Raw genomic sequence first — 25,267 nt, 5'->3', positions numbered from 1 at the left:
CATAACTGTGACCTTAATTGCCTACCGTCTGTAAGCTGTTAGTGTCTTAACTACCGTTCCACAGGTTTATGTTCATGAATTGCTTATGGTTCATTGAACAAGCATGGGAAACAGTGTTTAAAAACTTTACAATGAAGATCTGGGATATTATTTTGATTTTTACGAATTATCTTTGAAAGACAGGGTCCTGAAAACAGGACATTTCTTTTTTTTTGCTGAGTATGTTTTTAAAAAGTCAGTAAATGAGTCTGAATGAACTGTTTCGCTGCCAGACAAGGCTCCGCTTTTAGCCAGGTCAGTTTCTTTTTTTTTCTGAGTTTACATGATTTCACATGTGTTATTTCATTGTTTTGATGTCTTCACTATTATTCCACAATGTAGAAAAATAGTAAAATTAAGAAAACTCCTTGAATGAGTAGGTGTTTTTAAACTTTTGACTGGTGCTGTCTATGGACTGCTTGGACTGAAATAAACACACATTGGCAACTTTCAAACAAATACTTTATTTTTTTTTAAATAGAAGTCTAATAAATCCCGCTGGTTAAGGGTTGAATAGAAACTACATTCTGGAATGATAAGGAAGACAATATCATGTGACATATCAGCCATCAATGAAAACACCAAACAAGCATATGGATGAATACAAATCTAAATGCTCTCCAGTTATGCAATTTGTTGTTTTGTGGATTAACACTTGAACTCCAAAATGAACTATTTTTGCATATGTCTTAAATTTCACACCATCTATATTACATGAACAGATGCAGTCACTGCACTGGCACACTGTATTACATTGACTTGTGTGTTTCAACATCATGTAGTTCTTCTATCACTGTTGCTCTTTTGTTTGACAGAAAACTATGGACCCACAGTCTTTGATGAGGCTACTGGTAACCAGTAATGTGTTCATCAAATCCATAGTGGTTTCAAATCCGAATGTAACAACTCAGAAGTTATTCAATAGAGATACATTTGAATAGCAGTGTTACAAGAGAAATACAAAATCATACAGTGAACAACATTTAATCAAGATTTGAACGATAAAACTATTGTCCATGTTTAATAAAAAAATAGACTTTGTGCTCTTTTCATTGACAAGTTACCTTTGTTCCATCATCAAAATCAATATCGAACAGCTGAGACTGCAAATATGGTTAATTCAAATCGTGCTCCTGAAACAAATTGAGAATCAATTTCACACATCACCCAAACACAGGTAATCAAAATTGTGTTGATTCATCAGGTTGTAAAATACATTGGTGAACTTTATTATGATCTGTGAGTCCCTATTGCTGATTATTATAATTGTCTTAGGATGGTGAACATACTTTTGGTAATGTAGTGTACGTGGACACCTGCTCGTCAAACATTTCATTCCATAATCATGGGCATTAATATGGAGTTGGTCCCCCCTTTGCTGCTATAAAAGCCTCCACTTTTCTGGGAAGGCTTTCCACTAGATGTTGGAACATTGCTGCGGGAAATTGCTTCCATTCAGCCACAGCAGCATTAGTGAGGTCGGGCACTGATGTTAGGCGATTAGGCCTGGCTCACCGTTGGCATTCCAATTCATCCCAAACGCGTTCGATGTGGGTTGAGGTCAGGGCTCTGTTCAGCCCAGTCAAGTTCTTCCACACCGATCTCGACAAACCATTTCTGTATGGACCTCGCATCATGCACAGAGGCATTGTCATGCTGAAACAGGAAAGGTCATTCCCCAAATTGTTGCCAAAAAGTTGTAAGCACAGAATTGTCTAAAATTTCATTCATTGTATGCTTTAGCGTTAAGATTTCCCTTCACTGGAATTAAGGTGCCGAGTCCAAACCATGGAAAAGAGCCCCAAGACCATTATTCTTCCTCCACCAAATTTTAGAGTTGGCACTATACATTCGGGCAGGGAGTGTTCTTCTGGCATCCGCCAAACCCAGATTCGTCCATTGGACTGCCAGCTGGTGAAGCGTGATTCATCACTCCGGAGAGTGCATTTCCACTGCTCCAGAGTCCAATGACGGTGAGTATTACTGTCCTGTGAAGATCCGAATGGGTCAGCGTCCCGCTGAAAGGCCCAACACCCTTCCTAAGGAGGGAAGGGCGGATTATGTGCAAAGTATATGGTTAGAATAGTTCCTAAAATGTATCAACGATAAGTGTCTCTTTCTCTCCCTCTCCATGTTGTTGTGTAAGAAGCAGCCATATGTTGTGTCAGTCTGCTAGGGACCTTTTCCTAATGTATTAAGTGTGTATGTTTATCCTGTGTTATCATTTAGTTAGCTAGTAAATACATAATTAAACCAATTTGTGCAGTACTGAATCATAAGTAAGGCTGGGTTTTTTGCAGATGCAGGAGGTTACGACTGTTCAGAATGATGATATGATACGGTTATGATTAATACGTTGACTGTTTTATGGATGTGATAGGAAAAGTTTAAATTGGGAGATGGTAACTCTTTCAACAACTGCTCTCGTGGTGCCCCAAATTCCTAATGAGTAAATTGTTACATGATTCATTTAATCGGGTAACAATTAAACATAGTTAGTTGATTAGATAAATAAGTCATCAGATTAATGAGTGTAAAATCACGACACACCACTCCAGCCAAAGCTTGGCATTGCGCATGGTGATCTTAGGTTGAGTGAGGCTGCTCGGCCATGGAAACCCATTTCATGAAGATCCCATTGCTTCCAGAGGCAGTTTGGAACTCGGTAGTGAGTGTTGCAACCGAGGACAGATGATATTTATGTGCTTCAGCAGTTTCCACTTCATAATAACAGCACTTACAGTTGAGCGAGGCAGCTCTAGCAGGGCAGAAACTTGCCGAACTGACTTGTTGGAAAGGTGGCATCCTATGATGATGCCACGTTGAAAGTCACTGAGCTCTTCAGTAAGGCCATTCTACTGCCAGTGTTTGTCAATGGAGATTGCATGGCTGTGTGCTCAATTGTATACACCTGTCAGCAACTGGAGTAGCTGAATCGACTAATTTGAAAGGGTGTCCACATACTTTTGTATATATAATTTATGTCATCAGGCTAAATTAAATATCAGATAAACAAACTGTGATAGGGTGTGATTTTTCCTGATGAACCAGAAATCTTTTTACATTACCCTCCATTTAATTGAAACAGATTAATTTAAGTCTCAGCATTTCAAGCTAATGAATCAGAAACCTTCCATGTTACCTCTGACACTGAGGTAGGTAGGTGTGCGTGTGTGCGTGTGTGTGTGTGTGTGTGTGCGCGCGTGCACTAATTCGTAATACATTGGTGAGGACTTGGGCTACGCAGCTCAATGTCAAAATGGAATTTTGAAGGATGTTTTCACTGTCAGCCTTTTGGCCTCATAAAGAATTCATATGCTCTGTGGAATCAATGAAAGACACACCCCCTCCATGTCTTAGTGAATAACCTCATGATAACCTGTGCCCAATGGCAACCACAAATAAAGACAGTGGCTTACACGTTCAATCTAAAAATCAACAAAAAAGGCATAAAATACCATAAATCAACCACTATTAGAAAACCTAGAAATATATTGGCCTAGAGAGACTCACAGGTAACTTTGCATTGTAACTCTGTGTCGCTTGTCTTTAATCTCTCTCGGAATCGGACTTCCACACGGTTTCACTGTGTCTGGAATCTAGGTTTCTAGATCATTCCAGCCAGCCAAGGAGGAAGAAATAGTCCCAGTGTTCCCAGTATACACACTAGTACAAACATCCACAGAAATATCCTGTCAATGACCATGGCCACATACTTCCAGTCCTCCTTTACCTGATGGAGAAGAAGAAAAGAGATGAGATGGTCATTTCGAATATCCACACCACACATACATTTTACAGGCTGTCAATTTCTGCCCTTGATTGATTTCTCGTGAATGGATGATTTTTTTCAGTACAAGTGGAAGCTATCCCTTCAATGTCAGTCATTCCCAGCTTGCTTATGAAATATTCAGGACAACATGGTAAAGCCTTATTTGTTTCAAAGCGAAGTATACACTGGCTAGAGCTCCTGGCCATATACTTTAGCTACATTGTGCTACTATCTTTTGCAGAGACCACCAATCTTTGCCTGGGAATTGACCTGGCCTGTTTATTCAGCAGCTTCTCTTCACAGTAGAAACAATCCTCAATTGCTAATCAAAGCTTGTCTGTGTCACACCTGTTTGCCTATGACTCTCATCTATCGATATATCTTTACCAAGGACTTCAAAGTGGTTTGCTGCCTATTGGTTTTCTGCTTGCAATACCACAACCCTTCAAAAGAAAACACAGGAACTTTATCTCAAGGACACCTGGAAAGACTTGTATTGTCAAATTTAGGGGAGCGGCCATCCATTAAATATGAAGGAATGGATTTGGCAAGGTAGTGAGAAAAGTCTCAAATGTCATTTTTTTCTGAATACCCCAGAGCTAAACCTTACTTTTGCCGAAAGCCTTTTCATGTGGATCATGACTACAATATACAGTATATCAGGGGTCTCCAACCTTTTCTATCATTACTTTAAAAAAATGAAACGTGTTGCGAGCGACTTGTTTTTTGCTAGTTTTCAAATAGGTACATTCTTCTCCTCTCCCCTGCAACTCTTCCCCGGGTCTATAGTGTACAAGATAAAGTAGTGCACTATGTTTTCTATACCTTGTAGAATAATGGTTAATAAACAACTCTTAAGGGGGGCCCCATAAAATCTGTTTTATATTTTCCCAAATTTCTGCCCTTGATTGAATTATTATTATTTTTACTCTCAAAATTACCATTGTTCCTAGAGAAACAACGAAATTGGATGTTCTGAGTCATTGTCAATGCTTAAATCACATAAGACAATTTCTTTTGAAAACGAACAAATAGATTTTTAAGTGTAATTTCCCTTAAATTGTGCATCTAACCCTATTACAGGGGCTGAGTCACTGGCTTACTTGGGCTCTTCCATGCCGTCCCAAGGGGTGGGTTGAGTCACTGACGTGATATTCCTGTCCGGATTGGCGCACCCCTTGGGTTGTGCCGTGGAGGAGATCTTCGTGGGCTATACTCGGCCTTGTCTCAGGATGGTAAGTTAGTGGTTGAAGATATCCCTCTAGTGGTGGGGGGGGCTGTGCTTTGGCAAAGTGGGTGGGTTTATATCCTGCCTGTTTGGCCCTGTCCGGGGGGTATTGTCGGACGGGGCCACAGTGTCTCCCGACCCATCCTGTCTCAGCCTCTAGTATTTACGCTGCAGTAGTTTGTGTCGGGGGGCTAGGGTCAGTCTGTTATATCTGGAGTATTTCTCCTGTCTTATCCGGTGTCGTGTGAATTTAAGTATGCTCCCTCTAATTCTCTCTCTTTTTTAAATCTTTCTCTCTCTTTCTCTTTCTTTCTTTCTTTCTTTCCTTCTTTTCTCTCTCTCGGAGGACCTGAGCCCTAGGACCATGCCTCAGGACTACCTGGCCTGATGACTACTTGCTGTCCCCAGTCCACCTGGTCATGCTGCTGCTCCAGATTCAACTGTTCTGCCTGCGGCTATGGAACCCTGATCTGTTCACCGGACGTGCTACCTGTCCCAGACCTGCTGTTTTCACCTCTCTAGAGACAGCAGGAGCAGTAGAGATACTCTGAATGATTGGCTATGAAAAGCCAACTGACATTTACTCCTGAGGTGCTGACCTGTTGCACCCTCGACAACCACTGTGATTATTATTATTTGACCCTGCTGGTTTTCGGCTGGGTTTCTGTACAGCATTTTGTGATATCAGCTGATGCAAGAAGGGCTTCATAAATACATTTGATTGATTGATCAAGCGTGTGAGGAATGTGCCAGTCTAGCAATGGTTCTGTACTGCTGCTGCTCATTTCATGGCAAAGTTTGCAAATAACAAATAATAGATACAAATGACGTACTTACTCATGAAATACTTCTGCAGGCAAGTGTACTTTGGAGTTAACATTTAATTGAGATGGTTTTGTGGAAAGTATGCCTGTCAACCCACAAGGCAGTTATCAAATCAACTACACACGTAGTGATAGACAAATGCACGCACCACAATATTGCTAAAAATGTATTGGCTGATATTGTGTTTAGGTTTGGCTTTTTAAGCCAATAGTGGCAAACCAGGGGTGGGAGAATGTCAATGTTTTGTTGATTTGATAGTAGCTGGGAGCTTGCGGTGTCTGATACTTGTGAGATTTGTTTATGACAGTTTGCAATGGAAAGCGTGACAATTGCATGTATTTTCAGAATTGTTTGGCGAGCTACTCATATGTGGGCTGCAAGGTACAGTACTAGTGGCTTGCGATCGACCTGTTGGAGACCCCTGCAGTATATCAAGTCATAGGGCTACCTTGCAACAAGATCTTCGTAGAAGACAATGCTACTTTCAACATTGAGAGAATGTTATAAAAACCATTTATGGTTCATAAGGAAATTAAGGACCTCTGACAGAAAAGGTAATGTCAACAAACTCACTGAGAAGTCGGCGTCCTCTGCCCTGAGGTGGTCAGCGATGTACTGCACACTCTCTATGGCCCTTCTCATCGACGGGGATATTCTGTGGACCATGGTTTCCCGGATCACTAGGTCAACAGTGGGCTCTGTGGAGGAGGCTCTAGCTAGTTGGTCTAGTAGGACCTGTCTCTTTAGCCTTCCTTCACCTCCAGCCTCTCGGCCCTTGCCACCACCAGCAACCCCACCCCCTTCCTCGTGCAGGCAGCAGTACTGGAAGCTGTGGGAGCGGCAGCGGTGCCCGACCCTTTGGGGGGGCTCCCAGTTAGACTCCCTCTGGTGGTCAAACACGTGCTCTACACTGTGGCTCCGCCCGTTGGGGGACAGTATTTGTGGCTCGTCCCGGGGAAGAGAGTGGACTGGACCCAGGGGACCCAGCGGCAGAGACGGGGGGGAAGAGCACGGAGTGGAGGAGTGGGTTGAGCAGGACAAAAGGGAGGCGGTGTTCCCGAGCTTGCCAGGCTCCTCAAGGAGAATGGAGTACTGGCTGGAGGGGGAGCGGCAGAAGAGCTGGGGGGCCTTGATGGGGTGCTCCTCCAAGGGCAGGCCCTGGGTAGGAGAGGGAGATGGTGAAGGGGAAAGGGCCAGGATGTTGGAGCTGTCAGAGGGGGTGGCAGGTATTGTGTCTCCCAGCTGTCCAAGCTGTCCTAGACCCATTTCCACCCCGGCCCAGAAAGACTGCGACTGACTGGCTGCTGTCGAGGAGCTGGTCCGGTGCATCATCTCAATCAGCTTCCGGCAGTTCTGCTTGGCGGTGGCCGGTGGCCGCTTCATGAAAAGCACACGAGGCACCAGGTCCAGGAAGACCCGGCGCACCCAGTGCGGCATGCCGTGGGTGCGCGGCGAGCGGTGGTGGACGTTGAGCACAAAGACGGTGATGATGATAGATAGGGTGACAAAGATCATTGTGAAGAGGAGGTACTCGCCGATGAGCGGGATGACCAGCGAGGTGGACGGGATGATCTCGGTAATGAGCAAGAGGAAGACGGTGAGAGACAGCAACACAGAGATACACAGGGTGATCTTCTCGCCACACTGGGAGGGCAGATAGAAGACCAAGACAGTCAGACAGGAGATCAACAGACATGGTATAATCAGGTTGATGGTGTAGAAGAGCGGCAGCCTGCGGATGATGAAGTAATAGGTGATGTCGGGGTAGATCTCGGTGCAGCACTCGTACTTCTTGGTGTTGTACTTGCCTACGGCGTTGATGATCACCCACTCGCCGCTCTCCCAGTAGTCCATCTGGTCCACATCACTGGCTATGCTGATCAAGTCGATCTTGGCACGGTCGTAAGTCCACGAGCCAAACTTCATCTTGCAGTTCTGCTGGTCGAAGGGGAAGAAGGTGACGTCAATGCTGCAGGAGGACTTGTAGATGGCCGGCGGCATCCACTTGATGCGTCCGTCGTAGAACAGGTGGGCCTTGGTCAGGTGGGTCACCGCAAAGTCACCATCAGCACTACAGAGGAAATACATTAGAGAAGTAGCAACCCCTTGAATGTGTTATTCATGCAATATCATCATTGGAAACATGGCAGTTTCTTTAAGGATTTCAGCATTGGTTTCCAGACTTATATTAGCACTAAGCATTTGTGAAGAATTTAACAGATCAAAACCCAGCGTTATTCATGAACAATTTTACACAATATAACATATTATCACTGACTGCATGTTTGGGTACAATAAGGAACACACCAACAAACACAATGTTTGAGCAACAACTGCCATTTAACTACAAAACGCATGTACTCATGTACTGAGTTTGCAAAATTCCCCAATGCATTTTGCCTGCCTGCTACCAACAGTAAATGTAATTTGTATACTACTAATAATTGACTGAGCTTTGAACTCATGCTTCCATGTTTGCTTGGACTATTTTCACATTAGACCACACATGTTCATTTGTTGATTTCACGAAACTAAAAGTCTGGATGCAATGAAATGCAAAAGGTGATGAAGTTTCTTTGTGATATCCAATCATTCACAAATGTCTGTATGGTTTACCGAGCCACCAGCCCAGTTATGAAAACCCAGCTGCAGGTTAGAAATCCAATCTAGCTATCCTTATCAGTTTACTGTCCTTTTACAGGATGTAAAATGTGTCCACCAGTGGGTACCCGTCAAAGGGATACATGTTGTCTTTGACCTCCCAAAGCACATCCAATCACATTTTGTCCCCTATTCCCCTCCTAGTGTATTGCATTGTGCAATTTAATACATCAAATACGTTTTGTTTATGACCAGGCCCATTTTGACTGACTTCTCTCGGATCTATTTTAGCCAAATTAAGTAATGACAAAGGACGAAAGATTTGGCTCGATGCTTTAATGCTTCCAGCTGTTCTTAAACTCATCCCATTTGTTGTAAAGGGATTTCCCCAACCGCAATCGTTACTCATCAACACAGTGGTCTATATAAGACAATATACATAAGCCGGTTCTGGTTTTCCTTTTTCGTTCAGTCCACGCATTCGGTTCCACTCCATAACGGTGACAAACGTTAATGATCAGTCTACTCTGGAGAACACTTGAGGGGGCAAAAGCGAGGGGCTGAGGGCACAACTACTAAATCCCCCCCATATGTTCACTATTGGAATGACCCTTGAGATGGGGAAGCTGACTCATGCAGGTCCCAATGGGGATTCCCCAGAGTGGAACTGAGGGACAGACTAAGCAAAAAAGGAGAATTGGAATTTCGAGTCGGAAATCGGAATATGCATCAGTCAATATTGAAGTCTTTCATAAGGACTTGTTGTCCAGCTGTCAAACTATTACACTGTTAGTTTCGGTACACCTTAGGCAACTTGTTTGAAGTGAAGGATTGCCTAAAAACAAGTACTTTACTTGTTATAAAGCACAATATCAGGCCTCCAGATGATTTCCGACGGGATGCGGATGGAGGTGACATTCTCGTACTCCTCTGGGTTCCAGCGGAGTTTATAATCATTCCACTCCTGCGGGGAATGAAGATGAAATGTTCTATTCATGCAGGCACGTTACATTACAAATAATATATGTCAAAGGTAAATGTGCAATACTATCATGCCAATTGCTCTTGCCGTGACCGCACTCTCCGAGGGTGTGTTGGGATATGTAAAAAATACATTTTCATTTCACACATGCATATAATATACACTTAGATAAGCACCCACCTAATTATCATTATTTTTTTAATTATAGTTCATAGAGATCAATTCTATTCTATTCTATTTGTGTTCTATTGAATTCTGTGGTCCAGTTAATGTAAAATGGAGCTCTGCATTTGATTGGAACGTACTTGTTTCACCCAGACGTTGGTCGTCATCATCTGGTTCTTCTCATCCTGTTTGCACAAAAAAAAAGGATGGCGTTGAAGGGTGTACCGTAAAAAATAAAAATATATATACTGTGCCTTCGGAAGGTATTCAGACCCCTTGACTTTTGTTACACTACAGCCTTATTCTAAAATGGATTAAGTCAAAAATAAATCCTCAGCAATCTACAGACAATACCCCCATAATGACAAAGCATAAACAGGTTTTTAGAAATGTTGCACATTTACTCAAACTAAAATTCCCATTTACATTATTAATCAGACCCTTTGCTATTAGACTCAGGTGCATTCTGTTTCCATTGATCATCCTTGAGATGTTTCTACAACTTTATTGGAGTCCACCTGTGATAAAATTGTATTGATTGGACATGATTTGGAAAGGCACACACCTGTCTATATAAGGCCCCACAGTCGACAGTGCATGTCAGAGCAAAAATCAAGCCATGAAGGAATTGTGCGTAGAGCTCCAAGACAGGATTGTGTCGAGGCACAGATCTGGGGAAGGGCACCAAAAAAATTCTGCAGCATTAAAGGTCCCCAAGAACACAGTGGCCTCCATCATTCTTAAATGGAAGAAGTTTGGAACCACCAAGACTCTTCCAAGAGCTGGCTGCCCAGCCAAACTGAGCAATCGGGGGAGAAGGGCCTTGGTCAGGGAGGTGACCAAAAACCCTATGATAACACTGACAGAGCTCTAGAGTTCCTCTGTGGAGATGGGAGAACCTTCCAGAAGGACAACTCTCTCTGCAGCACTCCACCAATCAGGCCTTTATGGTGGAGTGGCCAAACAGAAGCCACTCCTCAGTAAAAGACACATAACAGCCCGCTTGCAGTTTGCCAAAAGGCACCTAAAGTCTCTCAGACCATGAGAAACAAGATACTTTGGTCTGATGAAATCAAGATTGAACTCCATGGCCTGAATGCCAAGCGTCACGTCTGGAGGAAACCTGGCACCATCCCTACGGTGAAGCATGGTGGTGGCAGCATCATGTGTGAGGATGTTTTTCAGCAGTAAGGATTAGTCAGGATCGAGGCAAAGATGAACAGAGCACAGTACAGAGAGATCCTTGATGAAACTCTGCTCCAGAGCGATCAGGACCTCAGACTGGGTGGAAGGTTCACCTTCCAACAGGACAACGACCCTAAGCACACAGCCAAGACAAAGCAGGAGTGTCTTCGGGACAAGTCTCTGAATGTCCTTGAGTGGCCCAGCCAGAGCCCTGACATGAACCCGATCAAACATCTCTGCAGAGACTTCAAAATAGCTGTGCAGCAATGCTCCCCATCCAACCTGACAGAGCTTGAGAGGAACTGTAGAGAAGAATGGGAGAAACTCCCCAAAAACAGGTGTGCCAAGCTTGTAGCATCATACCTATGAAGATTCAATACTGTAATCGCTGCCAAAGGTGCTTCAAGAAAGTACTGAGTAAAAGGTCTGAATACTAACGTAAATGTGATATTTTTAATTATTTTTTAAAATAAATTGACATAAATGTCTAAAAACCTGTTGTTGCTTTGTCATATTAGGGGTATTGTGTGTACATTGATGAGGAAAAAGAAACGATTTAATCAATTTTAGAATAAGTCTAACGTCACAAAATGTGGAAAAAGTCAAGAGGTCTGAATACTTTACCAAGGCACTGTGTGTATATGTATATACAGTGGGGAGAACAAGTATTTGATACACTGCCGATTTAGCAGGTTTTCCTACTTACAAAGCATGTAGAGGTCTGTAATTTTTGATCATAGGTACACTTCAACTGTGAGAGACGGAATCTAAAACAAAAATCCAGAAAATCACATTGTATGATTTTTAAGTAATTAATTAGCATTTTATTGCATGACATAAGTATTTGATCACCTACCAACCAATAAGAATTACGGCTCTCACAGACCTGTTAGTTTTTCTTTAAGAAGTCCTCCTGTTCTCCACTCATTACCTGTATTAACTGCACCTGTTTGAACTCGTTACCTGTATAAAAGACACCTGTCCACACACACACTCAATCAAACAAACTCCAACCTCTTAAATGGCCAAGGCCAGAGAACTGTGTAAGAACATCAGGGATAAAATTGTAGACCTGCACAAGGCTGGGATGGGCTATAGGACAATAGGCAAGCAGCTTGGTGAGAAGGCAACAACTGTTGGCGCAATTATTAGAAAATGGAAGAAGTTCAAGATGACGGTCAATCACCCTCGGTCTGGGGTTCCATGCAAGATCTCACCTCGTGGGGCATCAATGATCATGAGGAAGGTGAAGGATCAGCCCAAAACTACACGGCAGGACCTGGTCAATGACCTGAAGAGAGCTGGGACCACAGTCTCAAAGAAAACCATTAGTAACACACTACGCCGTCATGGATTAAAATCCTGCAGCGCATGCAAGGTCCCCCTGCTCAAGCCAGCACATGTCCAGGCCCGTCTAAAGTTTGCCAATGACCATCTGGATGATCCAGAGGAGGAATGGGAGGTCATGTGGTCTGATGAGACAAAAATAGAGCTTTTTGGTCTAAACTCCACTCGCCGTGTTTGGAGGAAGAAGAAGGATGAGTACAAGCCCAAGAACACCATCCCAACCGTGAAGCATGGAGGTGAAAACATCATTCTTTGGGGATGCTTTTCTGCAAAGGGGACAGGACGACTGCACTGTATTGAGGGGAGGATGGATGGGGCCATGTATCGCGAGATCTTGGCCATCAACCTCCTTCCCTCAGTAAGAGCATTGAAGATGGGTTGTGGCTGGGTCTTCCAGCATGACAATGACACGAAACACACAGCCAGGGCAACTAAGGAGTGGCTCCGCAAGAAGCATCTCAAGGTCCTGGAGTGGCCTAGCCAGTCTCCAGACCTGAACCCAATAGAAAATCTTTGGAGGGAGCTGAAAGTCCGTATTGCCCAGCGACAGCCCCAAAACCTGAAGGATCTGGAGAAGGTCTGTATGGAGGAGAGGGCCAAAATCCCTGCTGGCGCAGTGGTTAAGGGCGCTGTACTGCAGTGCCAGCTGTGCCACCAGAGACTCTGGGTTCGCACCCAGGCTCTGTCGTAACCGGCCGCGACCGCGTCGTCCTGGTTAGGGAGGGTTTGGCCGGTAAGGATGTCCTCGTCTCATCGCGCACCAGCGACTCCTGTGGCGGGCCTGGCGCAGTGCACACTAACCAAGGTTGCCAGGTGCACAGTGTTTCCTCCGACACATTGGTGCAGCTGGCTTCCGGGTTGGATGCGCGCTGTGTTAAGAAGCAGTGCGGCTTGGTTGGGTTGTGTATCGGAGGACGCATGACTTTCAACCTTCGTCTCTCCCGAGCCCGTACGGGAGTTGTAGCGATGAGACAATATAGTAACTACTAAAACAATTGGATACCACGAAAAAAGGGGTAAAATAAAAAATATATATAAAAAATAAATAAATAATAATAATAATCCCTGCTGCAGTGTGTGCAAACCTGGTCAAGAACTACAGGAAATGTATGATCTCTGTAATTGCAAACAAAGGTTTCTGTACCAAATATTCAGTTCTGCTTTTCTGATGTATCAAATACTTATGTCATGCAATAAAATGCAAATTAATTACTTTAAAATTATACAATGTGATTTTCTGGATTTTTGTTTTAGATTCCGTCTCTCACAGTTGAAGTGTACCTATGATGAAAATTACAAACCTCTACATGCTTTGTAAGTAGAAAAACCTGCAAAATCGGCAGTGTATCAAATACTTGTTCTCCCCACTGTATATATCTATATCATTTTTTTCTTCCAAAAACATTCTTAATCTATAGACACATAAGGTCACACAAATATTCAGGGAGATTGCGCTGCTTTGCCTCAAATTACCTACTAATGTCAACTTTGGTGTGGGAGGTAGCCTAGCGGTTAGAGCGTTGGGACAGTAACCAAAAGTTGGACAAATCTGCTGTTCTGCCTTGAGCAAGGCAGTTAGTCCCCACAACAACTGCTCCCTGGGAGTCAATGATATGGACCTTGATTAAGGCAGCCCCTGCACCTCTCTTTGTGTTAAAACTGCAATATGTAATTTAGTGGGCGTCCCGACCAAATTCATATTGAAATCTGCATTATAGATCTGTTATTGTTATTAAAAGCAAGTCTAAGAAGCGGTAGATCAGTTCTATGTGCGCTATTTCAATTCTTGCCGTTCTTAAGTTTAACTTTTGCGTCTTTTACTTTAGGTTTTTGTACATCGCCTTCAAATGAGCTGAAAACACAATATTGTGGGTATTGAAAAGATACTTCACAGCAGTTTAGATGGTACAATGATAAACTGAAATTAGGCAAACTATTAGAATATTTGCAACCAGGAAATGGTGGAGCGATTTCTGCATATCGAACCTTTAAATGCGGAAGACACATTTCGGTTGAATGACAAGGTATCCCCTTTCCCTCCTTTCAAAATTCTTATCAAGATGTTCCAAGATGAACATTTGGGTTAAAGTATGCATAGTGGTGAATAATGTATGATAATACAGTCCTGTAAAGCATTTTGAAAACCCAAACAATATGCTACCCACAAGTGCTTGTTGAATTTCTAATGAGCAGCTTTTTGGTCCCTAAACGCCTATGTCCTATTTGTCCCAAGAAAGCCATATGCTTCATGACTAAGTTACAAAATAAACATTAGACAAATGTGTGAATACAACGCAATGTAACATTCCTTTTGGAGAAAAAAAATCTGCCTGTGTTCTCTGCTCACAAGTGCCACACACAGAGCTGAGCTGTCACTTCTTCTCACAGGTTTCTTTTTCCCAATTCACTGTCCCCATATACCACCCTGCTGCCTGAGAGGACTGAGACAGGACTATGAGGACGCCCTTGGCTAATCTTTGGCCGGTAATTCTAGCCAGAAATGACTCTTTTAGAGGCAGCAAAGCAGGCAAGTGTAGAGAGTAAGCCTTTTAATTGTGTGTCAACATTGTGAGGACCGTCCCCCTAGGAAACATGGTACACAAGTTTAATCTAAAGCTTTTAATTAATGAGTTAAAGGCTGTGAAGACCAATGCTTGTATTTGCCTTTTAAAATCCAACCCGCTGTATAGGTTTATTACAGTCTCTCGAGTCAATAACTTTCTCATAGTTTCTTGGGGGGGGGTGCAAGCGCTTTAAATTCTTGAAATGAAGGGTCCTGGCATAGGTCTTGCCCCTGAGACACAACCTGTCTTCAACTGTGTTTCAGCCTATCAATAAGACTAAAAACAGATCAAGTCATGTTTGAAAAAAGTATATTGCACTACAGTGTGGCCAAACTCAGTGAATCCTAATTCTAATTCCACCTAAATCACTAGTTTCCTTTTGACATGTGGAAATTTGACTGAAGTTTAAGTTAAAGATTTCACCCCAGTGCATCTGTCAATTACAACAAAATTATGTGAATAACTAAAGGAGTTGTTTGAGTTTGCTAACCACGTCGATGAGCTGGGCGATGGAGAGGCCAAAGTGGACCAGCACCACATCGGAGGTGTTGGCCACAGGCCGGGACAGCTTGTTGTAGCGGGCAAACAGGTTCTTGAGAAGCCTCTCCTCAGCGGCATGGGCAGCATGGAAAGCATGGACCCGGGGTCCACCAAGAGGACACACTGGGGGGAGGAAGAAAGACAATCGTCAGGGTGTCCAGTTCCACACACAGCTTCGGAGAACAACAAGCTACTGCATTTTGGTACAGTATCAAATGAAAGTGTTTGAAAATAGATCTTAGGCCACTGCTTACATACAGTGGACAAGTGAATGTTTAGGCTGACCCTCTGTGAAGTACCCTCTGTGATATTCATTAACTCAATAACCTACCATCGTCACTTTTCTATTGGTCACTTTTTGTTTCAGGGTATTAATATTATGTAATGAATGTGCAATCAGGTAGTAAATCGTGGTCTTTTCATACAAGTCAGACAACAATCGTCTAGTATCTCACTCCTGATATTTGGCTAGTACCTACCAACTATTCTGCTACTTTGATTTGACATTACCATCATTAACTACTTCTGGAGAGCTCATTCCCACCATTAACTACTTCTGGAGAGCTCATTCCCACCATTAACTCCTTCTGGAGAGCTCATTCCCACCATTAACTACTTCTGGAGAGCTCATTCCCATCATTAAGTCCTTCTGGAGAGCTCATTTCCATCATTAACTACTTCTGTAGAGCTCATTCCCATCATTAAGTCCTTCTGGAGAGCTCATTCCCATCATTAACTACTTCTGGAGAGCTCATTCCCATCATTAACTCCTTCTGGAGAGCTCATTGTCATCATTAACTCCTTCTGGAGAGCTCATTCCCATCATTAATGACTTGTGGAGAGCTCATTCCCATCATTAACTCCTTCTGGAGAGCTCATTCCCACAATTAACTCCTTCTGGATAGCTCATTCCCATCTTTAAGTCCTTCTGGAGAGCTCATTCCCATCATTAACTCCTTCTGGAGAGCTCATTCCCATCATTAACTCCTTCTGGAGAGCTCATTCCCATCATTAACTCCTTCTGGAGAGCTCATTCCCATCATGAACTCCTTCTGGAGAGCTCATTCCCACAATTAACACCTTCTGGATAGCTCATTCCCATCTTTAAGTCCTTCTGGAGAGCTCATTCCCATCATTAACTACTTCTGGAGAGCTCATTCCCATCATGAACTCCTTCTGGAGAGCTCATTCCCACAATTAACTCCTTCTGGATAGCTCATTCCCATCTTTAAGTCCTTCTGGAGAGCTCATTCCCATCATTAACTCCTTCTGGAGAGCTCATTCCCATCATTAATTACTTGTGGAGAGCTCATTCCCGTCATTAACTCCTTCTGGAGAGCTCATTCCCATCATTAACTCATTCTGGAGAGCTCATTGTCATCATTAACTCCTTCTGGAGAGCTCATTCCCATCATTAACTCCTTCTGGAGAGCTCATTCCCATCATTAACTCCTTCTGGAGAGCTCATTCCCATCATTAACTACTTCTGGAGAGCTCATTCTCATCATTAACTCCTTCTGTAGAGCTCATTCCCATCATTAATTACTTGTGGAGAGCTCATTCCCATCATTAAGTCCTTCTGGAGAGCTCATTCCCATCATTAACCCCTTCTGGAGAGCTCATTCCCATCATTAACTCCTTCTGGAGAGCTCATTCCCATCATGAACTACTTCTGGAGAGCTCATTCCCATCATTACTTCCATCATCATGAACTACTTCTGGAGAGCTCATTCCCATCATTAACTCCTTCTGGAGAGCTCATTCCCATCATTAATGACTTGTGGAGAGCTCATTCCCATCATTAAGTCCTTCTGGAGAGCTCATTCCCATCATTAACTCCTTCTGGAGAGCTCATTCCCATCATTAACTACTTCTGGAGAGCTCATTCCCATCATTAACTCCTTCTGGAGAGCTCATTCCCATCATTAACTACTTCTGGAGAGCTCATTCCCATCATTAACTCCTTCTGGAGAGCTCATTCCCATCATTAATGACTTGTTAATCATTAAGTCCTTCTGGAGAGCTCATTCCCATCATTAACTCCTTCTGGAGAGCTCATTCCCATCATTAACTACTTCTGGAGAGCTCATTCCCATCATTAACTCCTTCTGGAGAGCTCATTCCCATCATTAACTACTTCTGGAGAGCTCATTCCCATCATTAACTCCTTCTGGAGAGCTCATTCCCATCATTAACTCCTTCTGGAGAGCTCATTCCCATCATTAACTACTTCTGGAGAGCTCATTCCCATCCATGGAGAGCTCATTCTCATCATTAACTCCTTCTGGAGAGCTCATTCCCATCATTAATTACTTGTGGAGAGCTCATTCCCATCATTAACTCCTTCTGAGAGCTCATTCCCATCATTAACTCCTTCTGGAGAGCTCATTCCATCATCATCTAGCTCATTCCCATCATTAACTACTTCTGGAGAGCTCATTCCCATCATTAACTCCTTCTGGAGAGCTCATTGTCATCATTAACTCCTTCTGGAGAGCTCATTCCCATCATTAATGACTTGTGGAGAGCTCATTCCCATCATTAACTCCTTCTGGAGAGCTCATTCCCATCATTAACTCCTTCTGGAGAGCTCATTCCCATCATTAACTCCTTCTGGAGAGCTCATTCCCATCATTAACTGGAGAGCTCATTCCATCATTAAGCTTCAGCTCATTCCCATCATTAACTCCTTCTGGAGAGCTCATTCCCATCATTAACTACTTCTGGAGAGCTCATTCCCATCATTAACTCCTTCTGGAGAGCTCATTCCCATCATTAACTCCTTCTGGAGAGCTCATTCCCATCATTAACATTCCCATCTTCTGAGAGCTCATTCCCATCATTAACTCCTTCTGGAGAGCTCATTCCCATCATTAACTCCTTCTGGAGAGCTCATTCCCATCATTAACTCCTTCTGGAGAGCTCATTCCATCATTAACTCCTTCTGGAGAGCTCATTCCCATCATTAACTCCTTCTGGAGAGCTCATTCCCATCATTAACTCCTTCTGAGAGCTCATTCCCATCATTAAGCTCATTCCCATCAAACTCCTTCTGAGAGCTCAGCCATCATTAATACTTCTGAGAGCTCAGCTCCCATCATTAACTCCTTCTGGAGAGCTCATTCCCATCATTAACTCCTTCTGGAGAGCTCATTCCCATCATTAACTCCTTCTGGAGAGCTCATTCCCATCTGGAGAGCTCATTCCCATCATTAACTCCTTCTGGAGAGCTCATTCCCATCATTAACTCCTTCTGGAGAGCTCATTGTCATCATTAACTCCTTCTGGAGAGCTCATTCCCATCATTAACTCCTTCTGGAGAGCTCATTCCCATCATTGACTTCTGGAGAGCTCATTCCCATCATTAACTCCTTCTGGAGAGCTCATTCATCATTAATTACTTTGGAGAGCCATTCCCATCATTAAGTCCTTCTGGAGAGCTCATTCCCATCATTAACTCCTTCTGGAGAGCTCATTCCCATCATTAACTACTTCTGGAGAGCTCATTCCCATCATTAACTCCTTCTGGAGAGCTCATTCCCATCATTAACTACTTCTGGAGAGCTCATTCCCATCATTAACTCCTTCTGGAGAGCTCATTCCCATCATTAACTCCTTCTGAGAGCTCATTCCCATCATTAACTCCTTCTGGAGAGCTCATTCCCATCATTAACTCCTTCTGAGAGCCTCATTCCCATCATTAACTCCTTCTGGAGAGCTCATTCCCATCATTAACTCCTTCTGGAGAGCTCATTCCCATCATTAACTACTTCTGGAGAGCTCATTCCCATCATTAACTCCTTCTGGAGAGCTCATTCCCATCATTAACTCCTTCTGAGAGCTCATTCCCATCATTAACTCCTTCTGGAGAGCATCATTTCCTTCTGGAGAGCTCATTATCACTACTTCTGGAGAGCTCATTCCCATCATTAACTCCTTCTGGAGAGCTCATTCTCATCATTAACTCCTTCTGAGAGCTCATTCCCATCATTAATTACTTGTGGAGAGCTCATTCCCATCATTAAGTCCTTCTGGAGAGCTCATTCCCATCATTAACTCCTTCTGGAGAGCTCATTCCCATCATGAACTCCTTCTGGAGAGCTCATTCCCATCAATTAACTCCTTCTGGAGAGCTCATTCCCATCATTAACTCCTTCTGGAGAGCTCATTCCCATCATTAACTCCTTCTGAGAGCTCATAACTCCTTCATCATTAATTACTTCTGGAGAGCTCATTCCCATCATTAAGTCCTTCTGGAGAGCTCATTCCCATCATTAAGTCCTTCTGAGAGCTCATTCCCATCATTAACTCCTTCTGGAGAACTCATTCCCACAATGAACTCCTTCTGGATAGCTCATTCTCATCATTAACTCCTTCTGGAGAGCTCATTCCCATCATTAAGTCCTTCTGGAGATCATTCATCATTAACTCCTTCTGGAGAGCTCATTCCCATCATTAATTACTTGTGGAGAGCTCATTCCCATCATTAACTCCTTCTGGAGAGCTCATTCCCATCATTAACTCCTTCTGGAGAGCTCATTCCCATCATTAACTCCTTCTGGAGAGCTCATTCCCATCATTAACTACTTCTGGAGAGCTCATTCCCATCATTAACTCCTTCTGAGAGCTCATTCCCATCATTAAACTTGTGGAGAGCTCATTCCCATCATTAAGTCCTTCTGGAGAGCTCATTCCCATCATTAACTCCTTCTGGAGAGCTCATTCCCATCATTAACTCCTTCTGGAGAGCTCATTCCCATCATTAACTACTTCTGGAGAGCTCATTCCCATCATTAACTCCTTCTGGAGAGCTCATTCTCATCATTAACTCCTTCTGGAGAGCTCATTCCCATCATTAATTACTTGTGGAGAGCTCATTCCCATCATTAAGTCCTTCTGGAGAGCTCATTCCCATCATTAACTCCTTCTGAGAGCTCATTCCCATCATTAACTCCTTCTGGAGAGCTCAGAGCTCATTCCCATCATTAACTCCTTCTGGAGAGCTCATTCCCATCATTAACTCCTTCTGGAGAGCTCATTCCCATCATTAATTACTTGTGGAGAGCTCATTCCCATCATTAAGTCCTTCTGAGAGCTCATTCCCATCATTAACTCCTTCTGGAGAGCTCATTCCCATCATTAACTCCTTCTGGAGAGCTCATTCCCACAATTAACTCCTTCTGGATAGCTCATTCCCATCTTTAAGTCCTTCTGGAGAGCTCATTCCCATCATTAACTCCTTCTGGAGAGCTCATTCCCATCATTAATTACTTCTGGAGAGCTCATTCCCATCATTAAGTCCTTCTGGAGAGCTCCCATCATTTCCTTCATCATTCCCATCATTAACTCCTTCTGGAGCTCCCACAATTCCCATCATTAAGTCCTTCTGAGAGCTCATTCTCATCATTAATTACTTGTGGAGAGCTCATTCCCATCATTAAGTCCTTCTGGAGAGCTCATTCCCATCATTAACTCCTTCTGGAGAGCCATCATTCCTGGAGAGCTCATTAATTAAGTCCTTCTGGAGAGCTCATTCCCATCATTAACTCCTTCTGGAGAGCTCATTCCCATCATTAACTACTTCTGGAGAGCTCATTCCCATCATGAACTCCTTCTGGAGAGCTCATTCTCATCATTAACTCATCTTCTGGAGAGCTCATTCCCATCATTCCCATCATTAACTCCTTTATTCCCATCATGAACTCCTTCTGGAGAGCTCATTCCACATCATTAAGCTCATTCCCATCTTTTCTGGAGAGCTCATTCCCATCATTAACTCCTTCTGGAGAGCTCATTCCCATCATTAATCATCATTTCCTTCTGGAGAGCTCATTCCCATCATTAACTCCTTCTGGAGAGCTCATTCCCATCATTAACTCCTTCTGGAGAGCTCATTCCCATCATTAACTCCTTCTGGAGAGCTCATTAACTCCCATCATTAACTCCTTCTGGAGAGCTCATTCTCATCATTAACTCCTTCTGGAGAGCTCATTCCCATCATTAATTACTTGTGGAGAGCTCATTCCCATCATTAAGTCCTTCTGGAGAGCTCATTCCCATCATTAACTCCTTCTGGAGAGCTCATTCCCATCATGAACTCCTTCTGGAGAGCTCATTCCCATCATTAAGTCCTTCTGGAGAGCTCATTCCCATCATTAACTCCTTCTGGAGAGCTCATTCCCATCATTAACTACTTCTGGAGAGCTCATTTCCCCATCATTAACTCCTTCTGGAGAGCTCATTCTCATCATTACCTCCTTCTGGAGAGCTCATTCCCATCATTAATTACTTGTGGAGAGCTCATTCCCATCATTAAGTCCTTCTGGAGAGCTCATTCCCCATCATTAACTCCTTCTGGAGAGCTCATTCCCATCATTAACTCCTTCTGGAGAGCTCATTCCCATCATTAACTTCTGAGAGCTCATTCCCATCATTAATTACTTCTGGAGAACTCCTTCTGGAGAGCTCATTCCCATCATTAAGTCCTTCTTCAATCATTAAGTCCTTCTGGAGAGCTCATTCCCATCATTAAGTCCTTCTGAGAGCCTCATTCCCATCATTAACTCCTTCTGGAGAGCTCATTCCTTCTGGAGATCATTAATTAACTCCTTCTGGAGAGCTCATTCCCATCATTAAGTCCTTCTGGAGAGCTCATTCCCATCATTAATTCCTTCTGGAGAGCTCATTCCCATCATTAACTCCTTCTGAGAGCTCATTCCCATCATTTCCTTCTGGAGAGCTCATTCCCATCATTAAGTCCTTCTGGAGAGCTCATTCCCATCATTAACTCCTTCTGAGAGCTCATTCCCATCATTAACTCCTTCTGGAGAGCTCATTCCCATCATTAACTCCTTCTGGAGAGCTCATTCTCATCATTAACTCCTTCTGGAGAGCTCATTCCCATCATTAATTACTTGTGGAGAGCTCATTCCCATCATTAAGTCCTTCTGGAGAGCTCATTCCCATCATTAACTCCTTCTGGAGAGCTCATTCCCATCATTAACTCCTTCTGGAGAGCTCATTCCCACAATTAACTCCTTCTGGATAGCTCATTCCCATCATTAACTCCTTCTGGAGAGCTCATTCCCATCATTCTCATTCCCATCATTAACTCCTTCTGGAGAGCTCATTCTCATCATTAACTCCTTCTGGAGAGCTCATTCCCATCATTAATTACTTGTGGAGAGCTCATTCCCATCATTAAGTCCTTCTGGAGAGCTCATTCCCATCATTAACTCCTTCTGGAGAGCTCATTCCCATCATGAACTCCTTCTGGAGAGCTCATTCCCACAATTAACTCCTTCTGGATAGCTCATTCCCATCATTAACTACTTCTGGAGAGCTCATTCCCATCATGAACTCCTTCTGGAGAGCTCATTCTCATCATTAACTCCTTCTGGAGAGCTCATTCCCATCATTAATTACTTGTGGAGAGCTCATTCCCATCATTAAGTCCTTCTGGAGAGCTCATTCCCATCATTAACTCCTTCTGGAGAGCTCATTCCCATCATGAACTCCTTCTGGAGAGCTCATTCCCACAATTAACTCCTTCTGGATAGCTCATTCCCATCTTTAAGTCCTTCTGGAGAGCTCATTCCCATCATTAACTCCTTCTGGAGAGCTCATTCCCATCATTAATTACTTCTGGAGAGCTCATTCCCATCATTAAGTCCTTCATCATTATCATTAAGTCCTTCTGGAGAGCTCATTCCCATCATTAACTCCTTCTGGAGAACTCATTCCCACAATGAACTCCTTCTGGATAGCTCATTCTCATCATTAAGTCCTTCTGGAGAGCTCATTCTCATCATTAATTACTTGTGGAGAGCTCATTCCCATCATTAAGTCCTTCTGGAGAGCTCATTCCCATCATTAACTCCTTCTGGAGAGCTCATTCCCATCATGAACTCCTTCTGGAGAGCTCATTCCCACAATTAACTCCTTCTGGATAGCTCATTCCCATCATTAACTCCTTCTGGAGAGCTCATTCCCATCATTAACTACTTCTGGAGAGCTCATTCCCATCATGAACTCCTTCTGGAGAGCTCATTCTCATCATTAACTCCTTCTGGAGAGCTCATTCCCATCATTAATTACTTGTGGAGAGCTCATTCCCATCATTAAGTCCTTCTGGAGAGCTCATTCCCATCATTAACTCCTTCTGGAGAGCTCATTCCCATCATGAACTCCTTCTGGAGAGCTCATTCCCACAATTAACTCCTTCTGGATAGCTCATTCCCATCTTTAAGTCCTTCTGGAGAGCTCATTCCCATCATTAACTCCTTCTGGAGAGCTCATTCCCATCATTAATTACTTCTGGAGAGCTCATTCCCATCATTAAGTCCTTCTGGAGAGCTCATTCCCATCATTAAGTCCTTCTGGAGAGCTCATTCCCATCATTAACTCCTTCTGGAGAACTCATTCCCACAATGAACTCCTTCTGGATAGCTCATTCTCATCATTAAGTCCTTCTGGAGAGCTCATTCTCATCATTAATTACTTGTGGAGAGCTCATTCCCATCATTAAGTCCTTCTGGAGAGCTCATTCCCATCATTAATTACTTGTGGAGAGCTCATTCCCATCATTAAGTCCTTCTGGAGAGCTCATTCCCATCATTAACTCCTTCTGGAGAGCTCATTCACATCATTAACTCCTTCTGGAGAGCTCATTCCCATCATTAACTACTTCTGGAGAGCTCATTCCCATCATTAATTACTTCTGGAGAGCTCATTCCCATCATTAACTCCTTCTGGAGAGCTCATTCCCATCATTAATTACTTCTGGAGAGCTCATTCCCATCATTAAGTCCTTCTGGAGAGCTCATTCCCATCATTAAGTCCTTCTGGAGAGCTCATTCCCATCATTAACTCCTTCTGGAGAACTCATTCCCACAATGAACTCCTTCTGGATAGCTCATTCTCATCATTAACACCTTCTGGAGAGCTCATTCCCATCATTAAGTCCTTCTGGAGAGCTCATTCTCATCATTAACTCCTTCTGGAGAGCTCATTCCCATCATTAATTACTTGTGGAGAGCTCATTCCCATCATTAAGTCCTTCTGGAGAGCTCATTCCCATAATTAACTCCTTCTGGAGAGCTCATTCCCATCATTAACTCCTTCTGGAGAGCTCATTCCCATCATTAACTACTTCTGGAGAGCTCATTCCCATCATTAACTCCTTCTGGAGAGCTCATTCCCATCATTAATGACTTGTGGAGAGCTCATTCCCATCATTAAGTCCTTCTGGAGAGCTCATTCCCATCATTAAGTCCTTCTGGAGAGCTCATTCCCATCATTAACTCCTTCTGGAGAGCTCATTCCCATCATTAACTACTTCTGGAGAGCTCATTCCCATCATTAACTCCTTCTGGAGAGCTCATTCTCATCATTAACTCCTTCTGGAGAGCTCATTCCCATCATTAATTACTTGTGGAGAGCTCATTCCCATCATTAAGTCCTTCTGGAGAGCTCATTCCCATCATTAACTCCTTCTGGAGAGCTCATTCCCATCATGAACTCCTTCTGGAGAGCTCATTCCCACAATTAACTCCTTCTGGATAGCTCATTCCCATCATTAACTCCTTCTGGAGAGCTCATTCCCATCATTAACTACTTCTGGAGAGCTCATTCCCATCATTAACTCCTTCTGGAGAGCTCATTCTCATCATTAACTCCTTCTGGAGAGCTCATTCCCATCATTAATTACTTGTGGAGAGCTCATTCCCATCATTAAGTCCTTCTGGAGAGCTCATTCCCATCATTAACTCCTTCTGGAGAGCTCATTCCCATCATGAACTCCTTCTGGAGAGCTCATTCCCACAATTAACTCCTTCTGGATAGCTCATTCCCATCTTTAAGTCCTTCTGGAGAGCTCATTCCCATCATTAACTCCTTCTGGAGAGCTCATTCCCATCATTAATTACTTCTGGAGAGCTCATTCCCATCATTAAGTCCTTCTGGAGAGCTCATTCCCATCATTAAGTCCTTCTGGAGAGCTCATTCCCATCATTAACTCC

General features: G+C 43.3%; 1 protein-coding gene across 1 annotated transcript in view; it reads right to left on the bottom strand.

The window, feature by feature from the left end:
• Positions 1-490: 490 nt before the first annotated feature.
• The window catches only part of chrna4b (cholinergic receptor, nicotinic, alpha 4b), a 30,158-nt gene continuing 5,381 nt past the window's right edge, over positions 491-25,267 (bottom strand). Inside the window, exons 2-6 of the mRNA XM_029665533.2 lie at positions 15,199-15,371; positions 9,753-9,797; positions 9,320-9,429; positions 6,438-7,935; positions 491-3,772 (exon numbers count right to left, since the gene is read on the bottom strand). Coding sequence (XP_029521393.2) covers positions 3,647-3,772; positions 6,438-7,935; positions 9,320-9,429; positions 9,753-9,797; positions 15,199-15,371 — 1,952 coding nt within the window. The 3' untranslated portion in view covers positions 491-3,646. The remainder of the gene's footprint in view (positions 3,773-6,437; positions 7,936-9,319; positions 9,430-9,752; positions 9,798-15,198; positions 15,372-25,267) is intronic.

The sequence above is a fragment of the Oncorhynchus nerka genome, linkage group LG7 (genome assembly GCF_034236695.1).
Source record: "Oncorhynchus nerka isolate Pitt River linkage group LG7, Oner_Uvic_2.0, whole genome shotgun sequence".
Classification (NCBI taxonomy): domain Eukaryota; kingdom Metazoa; phylum Chordata; class Actinopteri; order Salmoniformes; family Salmonidae; genus Oncorhynchus; species Oncorhynchus nerka.
This window is presented reverse-complemented; position numbering and strand designations above follow the sequence as displayed.